This window comes from Mustela nigripes, chromosome 2 (genome assembly GCF_022355385.1).
Source record: "Mustela nigripes isolate SB6536 chromosome 2, MUSNIG.SB6536, whole genome shotgun sequence".
NCBI classification, from domain to species: domain Eukaryota; kingdom Metazoa; phylum Chordata; class Mammalia; order Carnivora; family Mustelidae; genus Mustela; species Mustela nigripes.
In genome coordinates this window covers 89,570,394-89,588,564 of record NC_081558.1, presented here as the reverse complement: position 1 = coordinate 89,588,564, position 18,171 = coordinate 89,570,394, and the positions used below count along the sequence as shown (strand labels likewise).

The window sequence follows — 18,171 nt, the reverse complement described above, 5'->3', positions numbered from 1 at the left end:
AGATCTTGGTTAGCCTCACTGTCTCTCCATTTCTTCACCAGTTTGTTTTTTTTTTTTTTAAGTTTTTAAAAATTTATTTAAGTAAACTCTACACTCAACATGGGGCTCTAACTCATAACCCTGAGATCAAAAGTCACACACTCTTATAAGTGAGCCATCCAGGTGCTCCTATTCACCAGTTATTTATTGATTACTTACTATGTGCCAAGCAGTATTCTAGATCCTTGGGATGTATCAAAGAATAAAATACACAAAGATTTTTGCCCTCATGGAGCTGATGTTCTAATGGAGGGAGACAGAAATAAATAATAAATATTATAAGTAAGTAAATTATGTAGTCAGTTTGAAGATGAAAAGTGCTTTGGGGGGAAAAAAACCCAGCAGGGTAGGGCAACGTTGGAATGCTGAGGAACAAGAAATGCAAATTACAATTTAACATGGAATGATGAGGGTAGGCCTTACTGGGAAAATGATATTCGATAAAGATTTAAAAAAAGCATGAGAGTTAGCTATGTTGTTATCTGGGGAAGGAATTTCCATAGCAGAGGAAACAGAAATTGCATAGACCCTAAGGCAAGAGTATGATTGGTGTATTCCAAGAAGAGTCAAGGAACTCTGCATAGTTGGGAGAATAGTAAGAGAAGATATCAGAGAGTAAAGGGCCTTATGGGGCAGGTAAGGGCTTATACCTCCTATGAATGGGGAAGCCATGGGAGATTTGACCAGAGCAGTGACAAGATGTTATATCAGTTTTAAAAGAATCGCTTTGACAACTGTATTAGGAATTAACAAAAGGAGGGAAGGAAGGAAGCAGGGAGTCTGTTGTAATAATCCTCGTTAGAGATGATGGGGATTTGTTTAGGGTAGTAGCAGTAGGTGAGAAGTAGAAAGATTCTAAATATATTCTGAAGGAAGAGGAAAGAGGAACCCAAGGATGCCTGCAAAGATTCTGACATGAAAAATTGGAAGGGTAAAGGAAGGAGGCCAACTTTTCTTTAAAAACGTAATATAGAATGGCGTGCCCGGGTGGCTCAGTCAGTTACGTGTCTGCTGTTGGCTCAGGTCATAATCTCAGGGTCCTGGGATGAAGGCCTGTAGGGCTGTCTACTCAGCAGGAAGTCTGCTTCTCCCTCTTTCTTTGTGTTCTCTCTCTCTCAAATAAATAAATAAAAGTCTAAAAAATTGTTTGTTTAAAAGGTCATATGGAACAGATAAACTGTACTGTGTCTGTAGAAGATGTTTTCGAACATGGATTTGTTAAAGAACTCACTAAGGAACTTTAAAACAAAAACAAAAACAAAAACAGATTCATAGACTCCATCCCTGTAGATTTGGTTCAGTAGGTCTAGGTTAGACCCAGGGAATATCTTGTCTTTTTTCCTCCTAGTTTCTCTAGTTACTCTGTTGCTCCCATTCAAGGACCAACATTTAATTTGTTATAGAAGGATGATGGTATGATATCCTATATTGTCACTGAACAAGTTGGACCTCAGTATTGCCTTTTGTGCTCATTGTACGGCCCTGCTGCTAAAGCTCTCCCAAAAAGAGTTAATGAAGGATGGAACTACCAAAAATAAGTATTTGGATATCTGAGAGAAGACACACTCTGGTTGCATAGTAAATTGTTTGGACAGTGGACTTTGACTCTCATTTATTTGAAACCATTAAGGTAGCTATAAACTTCTGATGTTGGTTGAATTTATCCCTGGTGGTTTTCCTTCTTCAAATCACCAGTTTATCAAATTACTGCTCTACTACATTTTAATCCAGTAATGAGGCTACTGATAGAAATCTATCAAAGAATTTCTAAATATTTCGTCTCATTTATGTGAAGCTATTACTGTATAGGTGGCATAATTTTGTGGAAGGAGAACTGGTGGTCTTTTGCTTAAATTTTTTTTTATTGCTACTTATACTAAGAAATACAATTTATATTGTGACCCAATATGTAGCATATGTAGTTGTACATGTATGTTCATGGATGGATGGATGGATTGACCAAGGGACTTGGGGAATAAGAAATGAGAGGCTTATATATTACTGAAAAAGTGTTTCATGAAATAATAATTTCCTTTATTACATACAGTATATTCAGATATTTTCCAGTGAGTCTAGTCAAATCTAATATGTTCTATTTTGATCTATTTTTTAGAGAATGGTAGCCTATTCCATTAAATTGATTTCATGACATACTAACAGGTCATAATATGGTTAAAATATAACTAATAGTTTACAATATTTTCATAATATAAAAAATAATGCTATAGAAGACTTCCTTTGCATACACAGCTCTGCCACTATTTTCTCCATTTGACCCATGAACTCCCTTTTCACTAGAAGATCATTTGCCTAGCATTAAAAATTCTAGCATTAAAATTTCATGAGTCTATCAGTTGTACTCTCTAAATGATATCACCAAACTGCTGAAATTTAAAAAGTGGCCAGGAAAATACATTTTCTTTGGCCAGAGTATGATTAACAAACAAGGATGTATAAAACCATTAGTAGAAAACTAGGCGTTTTTTCTTTGTAGTGGAGATATCTTCATGAAGGCCTTAGGACATTGTGTATCGGAGCATTTCTGAAACAGAAAAAGAAGGGAATATAACAGATGTTAATTAAATACTTTGGGAGGTTTCTTAAGTATAAAAGATGAATTTCTACTCAAGTTTTCCAAATAGTTCTAAAAGCTTAGGGAAAACATATGCAGTCTTCCAATTTGTCTTTTTTTTTTTTTTCACTTCACAAAGTATACAATATTGTATATTAGAATGTTGAAAATAGCAATTTTAATTTTATAGCTATACTAGAAAATTTGGAGGGCCTATGGGCTGATTTGGGGGAGGGTAATTTTTTGTAGAACTAATTTATCCAGGCTTTTTCCCAACCCATAAATGATAGCTTCGTTTTGCCAGCTTCTCAGAACAAACTGACAAATTTTGAAAGATCTTAGTCAATATTTACCTCATTTGAACTATAACAAGAAACAGTGAATTTAAAATAAGCGAAGAAAATAGTGAGCTTCATTAATTATAACTCAAGACTCATTTTTTCTCTCAGCCAAAAAGAATTTTAAACTAATGTTAATCGATTAGGAATTTTGTGCAATTTAATATAACTTTGGCTCTGTTGGTAGTGTCTGGACAGACTGCAAACATTTTGAGAGACTTAACTTGGATTTAACTCCATTTTCATAGGCATATCAGTGACTGTCCTTTAAGTCATGTTTAAAGCTGATATTGATTCTTGAAAATCTTGTAAATAATTGGGGCACCTAGGTGGTTCATTCTGTTAAGTGTCTGAGTCTTGATTCCAGCTGAGGTCATGAACTCAGGGTTGTGGGATCAAGCCCTGTGTTAGGTTTCCTGCTCAGCAAGGAGTCTGATTGAGATTCTCTCTCTCCCTTTCCTTCTATCCCCCTACCACACAGTCCCTCACCCTCTCTCTAAAATAAAATAAATAAATCATTTTTGAAAAATCTTATGATGAGTGGGATGCCTGGGTGGCTCAGTTGGTTGAGCATCTGCCTTCAGCTCAGATCATGATCCCAGAGGCCTGGCATCGAATCCTGCATTGGACTCCTTGCTCAGCGAGGAACCTGCTTCTCTCTCTGCCTGCTGCTCACCCTGCTTATGCACTTGCTTTCTCTTGCTCTGATAAGTAAATAATAAATAAGTTCTTTAAAAAATAAAAATAAATAAATCTTGCGAGTAATCAGTTTTCAAGGGAAAGGTTTAAATAGTATTTTTTTTAGAAGTTTGATAGGAACAAATATCGGAGAAAAGCCCCTAGAGTGTTTGGCTCCATGGCAGGTATAAAGCATTCTTCTTTATATGAGAGTGATAGTAGTGTATCAGTTACCGAACAATGCCCTCTGAGGGTTGGAAAGGGTCTTTGAAGTTATCTGCTGTCATTTTCTATCGGGGATTCTGTGTTTATCATTCTTGAGATACCACCTAGTGCTTTCCTAGGTGGGAGGGGGTGCACAATAGTAAGAACAATGGTAAAGGTAAGGAGACAATAATTACTCTGTGAGTTCAGAGGAAGGAGGTATTTCTGACTGTGTAGTCAGAGATTCTTCACGGTGGAAGTGGCTCAGAAGCAGAAATTTACTTAGGAATGATGGGTAGAATTGGACTTGAGAGAAGGTTTGGCACAGGCAAACAGGCGAAAGGTAGAGAGCACAGTGTATGTTCGAGGAACAGGAGTCTCAGCAATGGAGTCTCAGTAGAGCATGGAATGATAATTGTTCTCCAGGAGCATTGCAGTCACTCCTAGCAAAGCATATTTGCAAGAAAGCAGGAAAAGATTAAGACAGTGAATCGTGGGGCACCTGGGTGGCTCAGTGGGTTAAGCTGCTGCCTTTGGCTCAGGTAATGATCTCAGGGTCCTGCTCAGCGGGGAGCCAGCTTCCCTTTCTCTCTCTCTGCCTGCCTCTCTGCCTACTTGTGATGTTTCTCTGTCAAATAAATAAATAAATAATCTTAAAAAAAAAAAAAAGACAATGAATTGTTTTCCTTCGTCCTAAATGAGTCAGACCTCATTAAAGCCATGTTTTATTGGAATGAAGTGGACAAGTGTCGTAATTCAACACAAATTGAATAAATATGCACCAAATGCCATATATTTATAATAATTATTTATGGCATACTTCATTATAAGTTATATTCACTATTATGTTTCAAAATATTTTTGTAAGCAAGTGTTTACTTTAAAAAGATACATGTAGGGGTGCCTGGGTGGCTCAGTGGGTTAAGCCTCTGCCTTTGGCCCAGGTCATGATCTCAGGGTCCTGGGATCAAGCCCCGCATCAGGCTCTCTGTGCAGCAGGGAGCCTGCTTCCCCCTCTCTCTGCCTGCCTCTCTGCCTACTCGTGATCTCTGTCAAATGAATAAGTAAAATCTTAAAAAAAAAAAAAAAAAAAAGAAAAGAAAGAAAGAAAGAAAACAACTTGGGAAAACATAACAATGCAATTAAAGCCAAAAAAATTATTATTTTTTTTAAAGCCAAAAAAATTATTTAAAAAAAAGATACATGTATATAATTCCAACATAAAGTTTGGATTTCATATTGGTAAATTTTTAAACACCAAAGAAATGTTTTGTTTTGTTTTGTTTTTATTACATACAGACACAGGGAACATGGAGGTCCTCCACCTATATGGAAGTAAAGAGCAGAAGCAGCAGTGGCTTGAGCCTCTTCTTCAAGGGAACATTGCCTCTTGCTTCTGTATGACAGGTAAAAGCAAATCATGGTTCTCCCCTTGTGCAGTCAGTCATCCTGGAGTTATTATGGATAAGCTAAAATGAAAGAGTGGCTCTGTGTTTCAGGCAAATTTGCCCATGGACAGAGATGAGCATGTGCTTGTTTTGAGCCCTATTTCAAATTTTGGCATTTTTAAATGTGCAGAATCAAACTGTCCTCCCCTCTGGGAGGATACCCAGTGATGTGTTCTGATAGTCTACTTTAAGCATTTAGCAGCAGAGTAAACCTAACTTCATAATCTTTTGACTTGCATTTCTAAAATTGCCATGTATGTATATTTAATATCTTTTTTGCCCTTATGTATGAAATATTTATCTTTGTAATAATTTTTACTGATAGTTACAAAATACAACTGATAGTTACAAAATAGAAAAATAGACCATTCACCAGGGCTGATCACATAGTTAAAATTATGATCATGTAGGGAAGTAAAATTAGGAGCATGTTAAAAATGGAACATAGGAAACAGCATAGGAAACAGCAGGTAAGAATTTTTCAAAGGAAAAAGTCATTATTATATAGTTGAGCTTAGAATTAAACTAAATGTCATCTGGCCATAATTTTAGCCATACTTAAAAGTCTTCTATAACATTGTATGTATTTGTAATAGGAAAACTGATCTCCATTTAAAATCGGTGAGAGGAATTTATTGAACATCTGCAGTGACATGTTATCTTCAAACCACTAATTGGAGGTTACAAAATAAGTACACAGCACCCTTTCTAAAGGAACCCCGTGGGTCTCTAGTTTTAGAAATAGAGTGCACAAAATATCTGAAGGACCCATTTAAAAGAGCAGCATATTAGCAAGTGCAGATGACTACAAATGATGACAACAGATGACTAGCCTGCACATTTGGAAATGCCATACAGTAAGGCAGTTATGTAAGGGTGTCCCACGAAAAACTTTCTGAAGAAATTGTGTTGATCAGTCTTTACAGAATGCAGAATAAGTCAGTGAAAGCATTCCTGATGGGATTTGCAAGGCAGGGTTGGAAATTGTCTAAGATAGTAAACTACATGGTGGGGAAATCTGGCTTGCAAATATTTAGTATTTAGTAAATTTCTATTGTGGACAATAAACAACAGTATATTTAATCTACTTTTGATAATTGGAGAAAGGATTGAGTGAGTTATCTTGAATCATGCATCAGTGAGGAAGCCAAGAACACAATTCAGATTGCTGATCACCAGTGTTCACAATTCATTCATTCATTCTTCCAGTGCACATTTACTGAGTACCTACTTATGTAGGTTTTAGGAGAACTAGGGTGGAAGGGGTAAGGATAGAACATGCCTCTATCCTCAAAGAGTTCACATTTCCTTATCTAAAATCTCTTTTGTAAACTGATGATGTCTGATGTCTGTAAATTCAATCTTTGCTTATTTATAGAGCCCAGTGTAGCTTCGAGTGATGCCACAAATATTCAATGTAGCATCCAACGAGATGGAGATAGCTATGTAATTAATGGCAAGAAATGGTGGAGCAGTGGTGAGTATTCAGATCCATCCTTTGTCCCAGGTGCTGTGCTAGAATAATATGATACATAATTATTAGTTTCATGATCACTCCATTCTTTAAATTCTGGCTTTGAAGGCATATTCAAATTTAGAAATACTTGATTAAAAAAAAGTAATTTTAAAAAAATACTTATTTTGGCAAGAGGGGGAGAGTGCAGGGGTGGAGGGTAGGACAGAGGCACAGGGAGAGGGAGAGAGAAACTCTAAGCAGACTTCATGCTGAGTGCAAAGCCCAACGTAGGGATTGATCTTAACGACCCCAAGATCACTACCTGAGCCAAAACCAAGAGCCAGAGGCTCAACCAACAGTGGCACACAGGTGCCCCCCAAAAAGTAATTTTAAGATAACATATCTTGACTAGGTGATAATTTATTTTAAGAGTAGAAAACATGTCTTTTTTTTTCCTACAGTTTTACAGTTCACAGTTTTTTTATAGTTTGTGAGAGAGAAAATTCGTATTAGTGTACACTATTGATCACTGTAATTTCTTTCAAAATTAAATTTCAGTAGGGACATATTTTTTTTAAAGATTTTATTTATTTATTTGACAGAGAGATCTCAAGTAGGCAGAGAGGCAGGCAGAGGGGGAGGAGGAAGCAGGCTCCCTGCCAATCAGAGAGCCCAATGCGGGGCTTGATCCCAGAACCCTGAGATCATGACTTGAGCCAAAGGCAGAGGCTTAACCCACTGAGCCACCCAGGCACCCCTCAGTAGGGCCATATTAAATGAACTATAATTTATAAATAATTATATTTAAAGAGATAAGACATACATGTTATTAAAAATCATCTATTGTGTCACATACTTTTATTGCTTAAAGATGTAAGTACTTAAGCAAAAAAATAAGAATCCATATGTAAGAAAATGCATTGTTTAGTCAACCCTCAGTAACAGACTCACATAAATGGATAAGCCCTTTAGGAACTCACAAAATTGGAATCTAGGTAAATATGATTATCTAAAGATTGCTTCTAGAGCATACAGGTAAATCTAATCGGATAACCAGTTTATTACTAAAGAAAATTATCATCATGGAAGCACATGTTCAGAAATTTACCAGGGATAAAAAGAAAAAAAAAAGTTTACCAGGGATGTATTAAAAGGACCAGTAAAGCTTTTTATGTAATATTTTTATTGTTACACTGTTATTTCTGGGGTCTTAAGAAATCTCTTACAAACTAAGAAACAGGAAAAAAGGATTAAATTTTGTTGTATAGTTATTCAACTACTGAAATTATGCAGTGAAATCATTCTTACATTAAAATTTAGATCTTTTAAAATAACTAGAAATGCCCCTTAATATAAGTAAGCCTTTTTATTAATCTGTTTCAGATGGCCTAATTCATAGCATAGTGTTTTTATTATTTATGCCTATTAATACTATTTTCCTATATTGTTAACTTTAAGTTCATGTTTTTCTGCATTTATTATGTCATTTCCTCCTCTTCCTGGTTGCTATATTCTCCCCATCTTCCCCCCACCTCTTGATTGCTATAAGTTGGCACCACGGTGTTTGAGATTTAAGTTTCAGAATAAAGCAGATGTTTTATCTGAGGGAGAAGCATCATTCATGTGTATCGAAGCAAGAGGCAGCAGTCTTACATTTAAATGCTGAAAGTACTGGTTGGCTCTGTAAGATCTTCTGAATCAAAAGGAATCTCCTCCGCGTTTTGTCTTTGTCTTCTCCAGGACCCGTATTTCTTAGCAACTTTCATAATGTAGTTTTTGAAAGAGGCTCCCATGAAAACATACAGGATTGGGTTGAGGCAGCTGTGAAAGAGTGCAATGCTTTCTGTGATTTGGATGGCAACATCCATGCGTTTGCTCATGTCGCAGTCGGTGATCAGAGAGTAGATGATGTCTATGACTTGGCAGAACCGGACAATGTTATAAGGCAGCTGAGTGACAATAAAAACTATAACCACTGTGAGCAGAACTTTGAGGGGACGAGATTTTTTAATGTTGGGCATCCTGATAAGTGTCCTTGCTGTGACAAAGTAGCACACTCCCATAATAAGAAAGGGTATTACAAATCCAATGCAGATTTCCAGCATTTGAATTGATGCTTTCACTGACGTTCCTAGGTGATACGGAAAGATGGGAATGCACCTAGCCTTGTGATTGACTGTATAAAAAACCAGCTGAGGTATACTCAGCAAGATGGCAGCCATCCAGACACAGAAACAGATAAGCCAGCATGGTTTCCCCACTCCTGATTGACGTGGGGCTTTAGTTACAGCCCAGTATCTGTCTATGCTGATACAAGCCAGAAACTGCATTCCAGAGACAAAGTTGACTGTATACAAAGCTGAAGTGACTTTGCACATGATTCTCCCTAAAACCCATCCATGAACTGCATTAACTGCCCAAAAAGGCAGAGTGAATAGAAGGAGCAAATCTGCCACTGCCAAGTTCAGGATGTACACATCTGTTTTGGTTCTCTGCTTCTTGTAATAGGCATAAATTGCCACCACTATGGAATTGCCTGCAATTCCAATGATGAAAGCTATTGTGAAGAAGGCGGGCAAGAAAACTTTTGCAAATTTTCTGACTTCTTCTTTTATACAAATCACTTCATACTGACTGTAGTCATGAGTGCCATTCATTTCATTTTCCTCATAGTAGTAATCTGTTGACTGGTTGTGTTCCAAAGTCATGGCTCCAATCTAAATGTCAAAAAGAATACAAAATATTCATTTTAATATTGTTTAAAAGGAAGCACTTTTTAAAGTAGTGTAAGTTTTGTTCTTTTACTAGAGAGTAGATTTTTGCTATAACATAGGTGAGGCTGAATCTGTCGCTTTTTGAAATTTGAAATTCTTCAGTGGAAGCCACATTGGAGTATAGCCCCAAGATTAGTTGATTAGTTCTTTTTTTTTTTTCTTAAAGATTTTATTTAATATATTTGACAGAGACAGTCACGTGAGAGAGAGAGCACAAGCAGGGGGAGTGGGAGAGGGAGAAATAAGCTTCCCACTGAGCAGGAGCCCGATATGGGGCTTGATCCCAGGACCCTGGGGTCGTGACCTGAGCCAAAGGCAGATGGTTGACAACTGAGCCACCCAGACATCCCCAAGATTAGTTCTGCATTTTTGTTTTTACCAGTCTGTGTGCAGGAGCTGGATTTTACACAAGAAAGATAAAAATAACACGCTGTGGAATTTTATTAATCATTAAACCCTAAATCAAAATAATGACTTTTATATAGCTTTTAAAATATGAAAATTTAGTCAGATTTCAACAAAAGAAAAGGAAATGTTATATTTTTTACAAACACAACTTTGTGATTCTTATGTAGGATATTGGCAGTGAATTAAATAAGCAAATACTTTATTTAGCTAAAATAAGTATATTTTTATTTATAAACATATTTTAAAATGAATTTATTTTAAAATATGAATTTTATTTTAAAAAATGAATTTATTTTAAAATAAGTTAAATAAATTAACTCAGTGTTTATACTTAATTTCACTGCCTTGCCTTTAAAAAACAAAGTTTCCTCTAGTTAGCTTCTCTTGAAAAGCTGTCACACATGCTGAAAGTACGCTACCATTCAGTAGCATTATTCCACCAGTTACCTGAGTCTTAAGCCTACACTGTCCTTGACTTCTGTCACATTCATCCCTAATTTTCAGTCAGCCCCTAGTTTCTGATTTTACCTTACAAATAGATTGTGAATCGATCTCTTTTAATTTGCCCTCTTTGACATATCTGCACCATTCGACCGCCGTTGTTTCTTACCTGGCCTATTACAGTATCTTCCCAACTGCTATCTCCTATTCTTTTTCCTTCTTACGACCTCTTTGTCAAAATCATTTTCTTACTGCCACCAGAGTTCTCTATCTCTGCAATGTCAATCTGTCACTCTTCTGCTAAGCTCCTCACCTGAAAGATACATTTCTCCACCTGAAAGGTACAATCCAAGCTAACGATACATACTTAGCATGATGCCTACCGCTCCCTGCATAATGTTAAGCAGATGCTTAACTTGTCCCAGAATTCACAAGTTTTTAAATGTATATAAAAAATGACCCATGGTTCCTGCTACATCTCTCTATAATGCGCCCCATGCTGTGCCATATCTCTCTACACCCCAGATAGTCATAGTACTCATCTGCAAGCAGTTTGCTGGGACACACCATGCTGCAGCACATGTCTGCACCATTACTCATTCTGTTCCTCGTCTGATAGACTATTTCCTGCCCTTCCCTTGAAGAGCCCATTCCTTCCCAGTTAACTTGGATGTCACCTCCCCCGAAGATTTTCCTGATCCAATACCTATATCTATATGCATACCTACGTTCATTCTCAGAGAACTGACCCCATGATGTGAAAAAATGTGTTTCTTAGTTCCCTAAGAGTATGACCTGTTGGATTTATGTTTATAATGACTACATGGAGAGTGGCTGGTATACAATAGGTGCTCAGCAAATATTTGTCAAACTAAAGGACTTACAAGCAGATATAAAGTTATTAGTCTAGAATATATAGATGGTATGGCAGGAATCATCTTACCTCATCATTAGTTATTTTACTATATTGGTTATTAACACCAATATAGTAAAAACAACGTGAACTTTCTGTGAGCTTATTTTATTATAGGAGTAAAATAAGCTCACAGAAAGTTCATGTTGTTTTTGTTGTTGCTGTTGTTGCTCTTTGTTTTTTGTTTTTAAGATTTTATTTATTTATTTGACAGAGAGAGCGCACAGGCAGGGGTAGCAGCAGGCAGAGGGAGAGGGAGAGGCAGGCTCCCAGATGAACAAGGAGCCCAATGTGGGGCTGGATCCCAGGACCCTGGTATCATGACCTGAGCTGAAGGCAGATGCTTAACTGTCCGAGCCACCCAGGTGTCCCCAGAATTCACAAGTTTTAAAATGTATATAAAAATGACGTTCGATGTTTTTGTTTTACTGCTGAGTTTTATTTTGCCTTTTCCTTAGCCTTTCTGTCTTCCTTTGGTTATTTTTGTCCTTGGGAAAAGCTCTAATATTCTTATAGAATCATTAATGAAAATAGTATTTTTAAAACAGTGTGCCAACTTATGGTACATTTCCAAAAGAATATTCTTATTCTTACTAACCTTGTTTGGATGAGTAAAGCAGAGAAGGCCCTCAAGGAAATATACCACATAGAAGAACTGCTTTCATTATGTAAAAACCAGGTGCCAACAATTTAAAATGACTATTTTTACCCTTAAGTTAATTTGAAAAGCTCCAATCTGGAAGACCATTCTGGTCATCATTTTCTTAATGTGTTAATTATTAACACAGTATGAACTTTGTTCTTTCTTTCTCATTCATCACAAATCTTGAGTCTGATGATAAGAAATAATATGCACAAATAATATAAGACATTAAGGAAGTATATTTTTAAATAAGAATCTTACTTAAAAATGTGAGTAAATAGGACAGGAATGGAAATTATTTGCAGGAATTGATCCTTCTGTCAGAAATACAGGAACACAGTTTAGATGTCCTTATAATTATTACAAGAACAAAAATAGCATTTGTAAAATAAAACAGAAAAAATAGTATAACACAACCTATTTTCTCAATAACAAAGTTTTATAGGCAAGTAATGGTATTAACATAATGCCAGAAATAATATGTTTTCTTCTTGCTATATTCATATTTTTGTTTTAAGATTAAAGTGTATAGCTGTTTTCAAATAGCTCTTTTTGCATATGTTAACATTTAAACTTTTGTGCATCAACACTCCCTTTATATAGGTAAGTATATAAAGTCTTTGGGCTTTAAAAAACAATCTTATCCCAATTAGAATGAGAAAATGAAAAAACCAACCTGTTTCAGCGTGCAGAGAGGAGCAGTCTTGAGTGGAGACTAAATTCAAATGACCTCTTTAACTCAGGCTACTTTTGTTTTCGTTTTATACCCCGCCTTTGTCTTGCATCCGAGAGAGCTTTCCTGAAATTTAACCTTGTGAGCACTTGATCTTTTATTTTTTGTATAACCATACTGTGAAGTCAAATTCAAGTTCTAAAGTGTCTTAGCATACAAGTTTGAAAGAATTCTATCTTGTTTCAAAAACGACATACCTTTCAAAGTTTCTACTTAGATGAAAGGGAACAAGAAATTGCCGGCAGCTAAAGAACCAATGGCCAAACCAAAAAAAATTCACCCCAGAGAGCATCAGGGGCTAATGAGCATTGTAGGTAGAATTTAGAGAAATACTCTGAGAAGTTATTTTGTTTAGAAAAAAAAGAAAAATGACTTTAACTTGAAAAGTTCTTTTAAAAGACTAAATTATCACAGACTAAATTTTGAGTGATGATTAGGCATTTATAGAACAATATTTTTTCTGCCACATCATTTAATATTTTACTTAAACTATGAAACTGCTCTTGGCTTAAAAAAAAAAAATTATTTCTTCCCTGTCCTTGACCCCAGAGTATGCCTTTCCCCATGACTGTAAACTCTCTTGCCTCCTTCAAATTTATTTTTTCAAAGACCAGCATACAAACTTTCAAAATCCTTCTGTCTGGGGACATTGTTTTTCTCATGCTTCCAAACAAATGAAAATTGAAGAAGAAATGCATGCAGATTTAGTCCTCCAGTTTAAACAGGACTCTCCATACATTTGCTTAGCAATGCCCTTTATTTCTTTTCTCATGCAAAGCTAGGCTCAGTCTCCACAGGTAGAAATTACAGGCAGCATATAGATGGGTCTTGGTTGTTTTTTTTTTTATCCTTTCTGATACCATATGTTTTTTGACTGGAACATTTAGTCCAGTGACATTCAAAGAAACTATTAATATGTATGTATTGATTATAGTTATTTTGTTACTTGTTTTGTCACTGTTTTTGCAGTTTTTCTCTGACCTTTCTTCTCTTGCTCTTTCATGGTTTGCTGGTTTTCTTTGGTGATATACTTGGATTCCTTACTTTTCATTTTTTGCATATCTATTACTATTTTTTAATTTGTGTTACCATTAGGTTTATATATAACATCTTTTGCTTATAGTAGTCTATACTAAACTGATGGTTGCTTTAATTTTGAACTCATCCTTTACTCCTCTCCCCTCCACCTTTGAGATATTTGGTATCATACTTTACATTCTTTTATTTTGTGCTTCTCTTGACTGATTTTTACAGATACACTTTTTAAAAAATTTGTGCTTCCTGGTTTTTGTTTGTTTGTTTGTTTTACTCTTACTTATGGTTTTTGTTTTCCATTCACAGAGTCCCCCTTAACATCCTCATAGGAGTGGTTTAGTGGTCATGAATTCTTTTAACTTTTGTTTGTCTCAGAAATTCTTTATCTCCCCTTCTATTCTGAATGATAACCTTGCTGGATAGAGTACTTTTGGCTGCAGATTATTCCCTTTTAGCACTTTGAATACATCATGCCACTCTCTTCTGGACTGGAAAGTTACTGCTGAATAATGAGCTGCTAGACTTATAAGGTTTTCTTTGTATTTAACACTCATCTTTCCGCTTGCAAACTGTAACATTCCTTATCACTGTTTTTGTTTTTTGCAATTTTAATTACTGTATGTCTTGGTATGGACCTCCTTGGGATGAATTTGTTGGGAGAATCTTTGTGGCTCCTGAATCTGGATCTGTGTTTCCCTTTCTAGATTCAGGAAGTCTTCAGCTCTTATTTCTTCAAGTACATTTCTGCCTCCCTTTCTCTCTTTTCTGGGATCCCTATAATGTGAATATTATTATGCTTGATGGAGTCACTGAATTCTCTATGTCTATTCTCATTATACAGTATTTGTTTGTCTCTCACCTTTTCAGTTTGATTGCTTTCCATTACTCTGTCCTCCAGGTTACTGATACCTTTTCTGCTTCTTATAACCTACTATTTATTTCACCTATTATTTTTTAAATTTCTTTATTGAGTTTTTCATTTCTGATATGTTAGTTTTTATCTCTTTGTCAAGGATCTCACTAATGTTCTCCACCTATTTCTGAAGTCCTGTATCTTTGTGATTATTACTTTAAATTCTTTATCAAGCCCATTACTTATTTCTATTTCACTTAGATCTCTTGCTAAGATTTTATCTTATTCTTTCATTTGGGATGTGTTTTTCTGTCTCCTTATTTTTCTACCTCACTGTCTGTCTCTCTGTGCTAGGAAAGTTAGCTATATCGGCCGCTCTTGAAAGTAGTGGCTTTATGAAGAAGAGCTACTGTAGTGCCCTCAGTGCAGTGTCTGCTGTTTATCAGAATCAGTTATAATACTTCACCTGTGTGTGTCACTTGCATGCTACTATTGTGTCCGAGTCACTTTTCCTTTCAGTCTAGACATCTACCCTGAATCTCTGCCTGTTGTGGGCTGCACTTGCTCTCTGTGATGTTAGTGAGACCCACGAAGGCTCGTTCTGAGGGCACATGACTGCAGAAGGGCTTAGAGGCAGGACAGTGGGGTTAGCAGGTTTGTTCTGAGCTGCTAGTCCTAGACTGGACATCCTGAAGTGCGGAGGCATTAACAAAATCTGTGCTGAAGCCGGGGCTGAAGCCAGCAGCCTTGGACTGGGCAAGTGTTCCAGGAGAACTTATGGGTGGTTGCATTGCTAGCAGCTTAGGCAGCAAGTATCTATGTAGCACCATCTCCCACAAATGGCTCTGTGTTTGCAGGGAGGGGAGGAAAATGGCACCTACCAACTCCTTCATTCCCAGAGAAGTCCTCAACACACACCAAAGTCGTATACACAGAGCTCCCTCTCATTGTGCAAACTGTTGCTTCTATGTTGCCTCTCGGCCAGCCCTTGTCTCTTTAAGGGTGGGGGGCCCAGCTATCATTCCTCTACCCATTTGCCCAATGCTGAGTCAACTGACTTCTAAAGTTCTAGGCTCCAAGTCTCACTGGTTGTACAAACTCATGGAATTCAGCCCCTCCAGGCCAGATATTATGGGGATTCGTTTTCCCCATGTGGGCTCCATGTTCCTTTCTCTTCTCTGCACCCACAATTCCCTCTTTCCTGCAGAGAGCTCCCAACTGCATTTTCTATTCTTCCTAAATTCTTCCATGTGGCTTCTTTTCTGCATTTAGTTGTGGAGTTTGTTCTGCCTCTCTTCAGATAGCTCTCAGGTATATTTACTCAGGTGATTGAAATCTAGTTGTAAACATGGAACAATGGTGCCCCTACTCTGCCATTTTTCCCAGCCTCCTCTCTTACCTCTTGTTCTTGATCTTATATATACTAGAGCAGTATGATGTGAACAGGCAACCTTCCCCTAAATTCTCAGACAGGCCTACAAAATCCTGCAAGTTCTGCCTCCATCCCTCATTGCCTCTCTGACCTTTTTTCCTACTACTTTATGCTTTGCTTGTTTGGTCTGCTACACCAACTTTCTTTCTGCCTTGGAATGTACCAGTCACATTCCTTCTTAGGACTTTTGTATTGGCTTTTCTGCTTGTCTGGAATGTGTTTCCTCTCAATATTTGCAAACCGTACTCCCTCATCTCTCAAGGCTTTGTCCATTCACCATCACCTCCTCACTGAGGCAATCCCTAATTACTCTATTTAAAATACCCCTCACCCACCTATACTCCAATCTAGCTTAACCATTGTACTGATTCTCTGCTGATTTACTATATAATATGTATTATGTTTGCTGTTATCTCTTGCCCTGTATTAGAATATAAGCTTCATCAGGGCAAGGGCTTTTATTTCCTTTCTTCAATGATATATCCGAAGTGCCTAGAATAGTGCCTGGCAAATAGTCAGTATTTTCAATTAATAAATAATCCTACTTTCCCTTGTGATTATTGATCCATTTTACTTCCCCTTGATACTATGCTTCTTTTATGACTCATCTATAACAGCAGCCTCCATAGTTAACAATCATATAATCTCTTCAATTTATCTATATTATATGTAGATGCAATACTGACTTGTGAGCCTTTGTTCAGTGCTATTACTCCTATCTAGATACTCCTCCCCCCCTCCACTTTAGCTACTTCTATTTAGGATTCAGATTCAGGTCTAACCTTAATGTTACTTAATTCAGGAAGCCTTCCTTAACCCTTTTAGATTAGATCAGATGTGTATACATTTTACTCCTATAGTACTATCTCATTTTGTTATTAGTACTTAGTAAAATTTTTTATCTTCCATAGCAATCATGTGTCCTGCTATGTCCTCAACATTTAGCTGTGTGCCTTACTTATGGTACCAGTTTACTGAATAATAATTAAATACATGAATGAATGAGTGAATGATTCAGTCAATCAAAGTTTAACTTATCCTCCACAGACTTACAAGTTTAGCAGTGAAGCTGGAATTTTTTTTTTAAGATTTTATTTATTTATTTGATGGAGATAGAGGGCACAAGCAAGCAGAGTGGCAGGCAGAGGGGCAGGCAGAGGGAGAGGGTTCCCACTGAGCAGGGAGGCTGATGCAGGGCTTGACCCCAGGACCCTGGAATCATGACCTGAGCCGAAGGCAGACACTTAATGACTGAGCCACCCAGGCACCCTTTGAATCCTGGTAATTTTAAAATGTATTTAAAAGTATTCTTTTCCTTTATTTTATACTCCCCAACAATCACATGCTTTCTTGTAAATAGGATTATGATCAGTTATAATGCTATAATCTTTATATCTTTCAAAAATCACACATCATTTTTTTGCTAATTCACACACATACCCAGGCATAACAGATAAAAGATCAAACCTCTTTTGGTCGTATATACCACATGCAGTAAGGTGAAACTAGTTTATTGCCTGGCCTTTTCCTGTATTTTCCTTCTCCCAGACAGAACTAGAAGAGGTGGTGTTGATAGGGGAGTCTTGACAAGATAGGAAAGGCAATCATATAGCTTGGAGATTAGGGAAAAGCATCATTTACCCTAAGCAACTTACCAAAGTGCTAAGTTGTTTCTTTCTTGCCCCTCCCCCATTTTTGGTACTTGTCTCCTATTTCTCATATCCCTAAGAACAGAATCTTTATGATTGCAACTAGCTGCTCACCATTAACTCTCTCCATGAAATGCCTTAACATACCAGTATCCCTCATTCCTGAAGAATCTCTCTCTCCACACCCATTTCTTAGCCTTCCTCTTGAAGTACCATTTTGCTCAGTGACAGATGTTTGGGAAAGCAATCTGACTAAACTATATACTGAATTATCATTGAAAATATAATGTTATATTTTCAACATAATTTATATTGAAAATTGATATTGAGATATGCATTGAACATTTAGATAATCTCATGACTTCTCTTTAGTGTGCATATTACATATTAATATTGTATGTGAGTTTTTTACTTAACATTTTCTGTTACTCCAGGTTCACTATAAATGTCGTTTTTTTGAAGATTTTATTTATTTATTTGAGAGAGAGAGAGTGAGAGAGAGCATGAGCTGGTGGGGAGGGGCAGATGGAGAGGGAGAAGCAGACTCCCCACTGG

The 18,171-nt window shown here is 36.7% G+C and overlaps 2 protein-coding genes across 3 annotated transcripts in view; one reads left to right on the top strand and one right to left on the bottom strand.

Moving 5' to 3' along the window:
* The window catches only part of ACAD11 (acyl-CoA dehydrogenase family member 11), a 93,722-nt gene that overhangs the window by 42,409 nt on the left and 33,142 nt on the right, over window positions 1-18,171 (top strand). Inside the window, exons 12-13 of the mRNA XM_059390932.1 lie at window positions 5,131-5,238; window positions 6,658-6,756. Coding sequence (XP_059246915.1) covers window positions 5,131-5,238; window positions 6,658-6,756 — 207 coding nt within the window. The remainder of the gene's footprint in view (window positions 1-5,130; window positions 5,239-6,657; window positions 6,757-18,171) is intronic.
* ACKR4 (atypical chemokine receptor 4) lies at window positions 2,077-12,653 on the bottom strand. Of its 2 annotated transcripts, XM_059390937.1 has the most exons (3): window positions 12,591-12,653; window positions 8,389-9,452; window positions 2,077-2,581 (listed from the first exon to the last, which is right to left on the bottom strand). In XM_059390937.1, exon 2 carries the CDS (start codon window positions 9,441-9,443, stop codon window positions 8,391-8,393), a length of 1,053 nt encoding a protein of 350 aa, XP_059246920.1. In that variant the 5' UTR covers window positions 9,444-9,452; window positions 12,591-12,653; the 3' UTR covers window positions 2,077-2,581; window positions 8,389-8,390. The 2 variants fall into 2 exon arrangements, with proteins under 2 accessions (XP_059246920.1, XP_059246919.1); XM_059390936.1 differs by lacking the exon at window positions 2,077-2,581 and having other exon boundaries at window positions 7,575-9,452.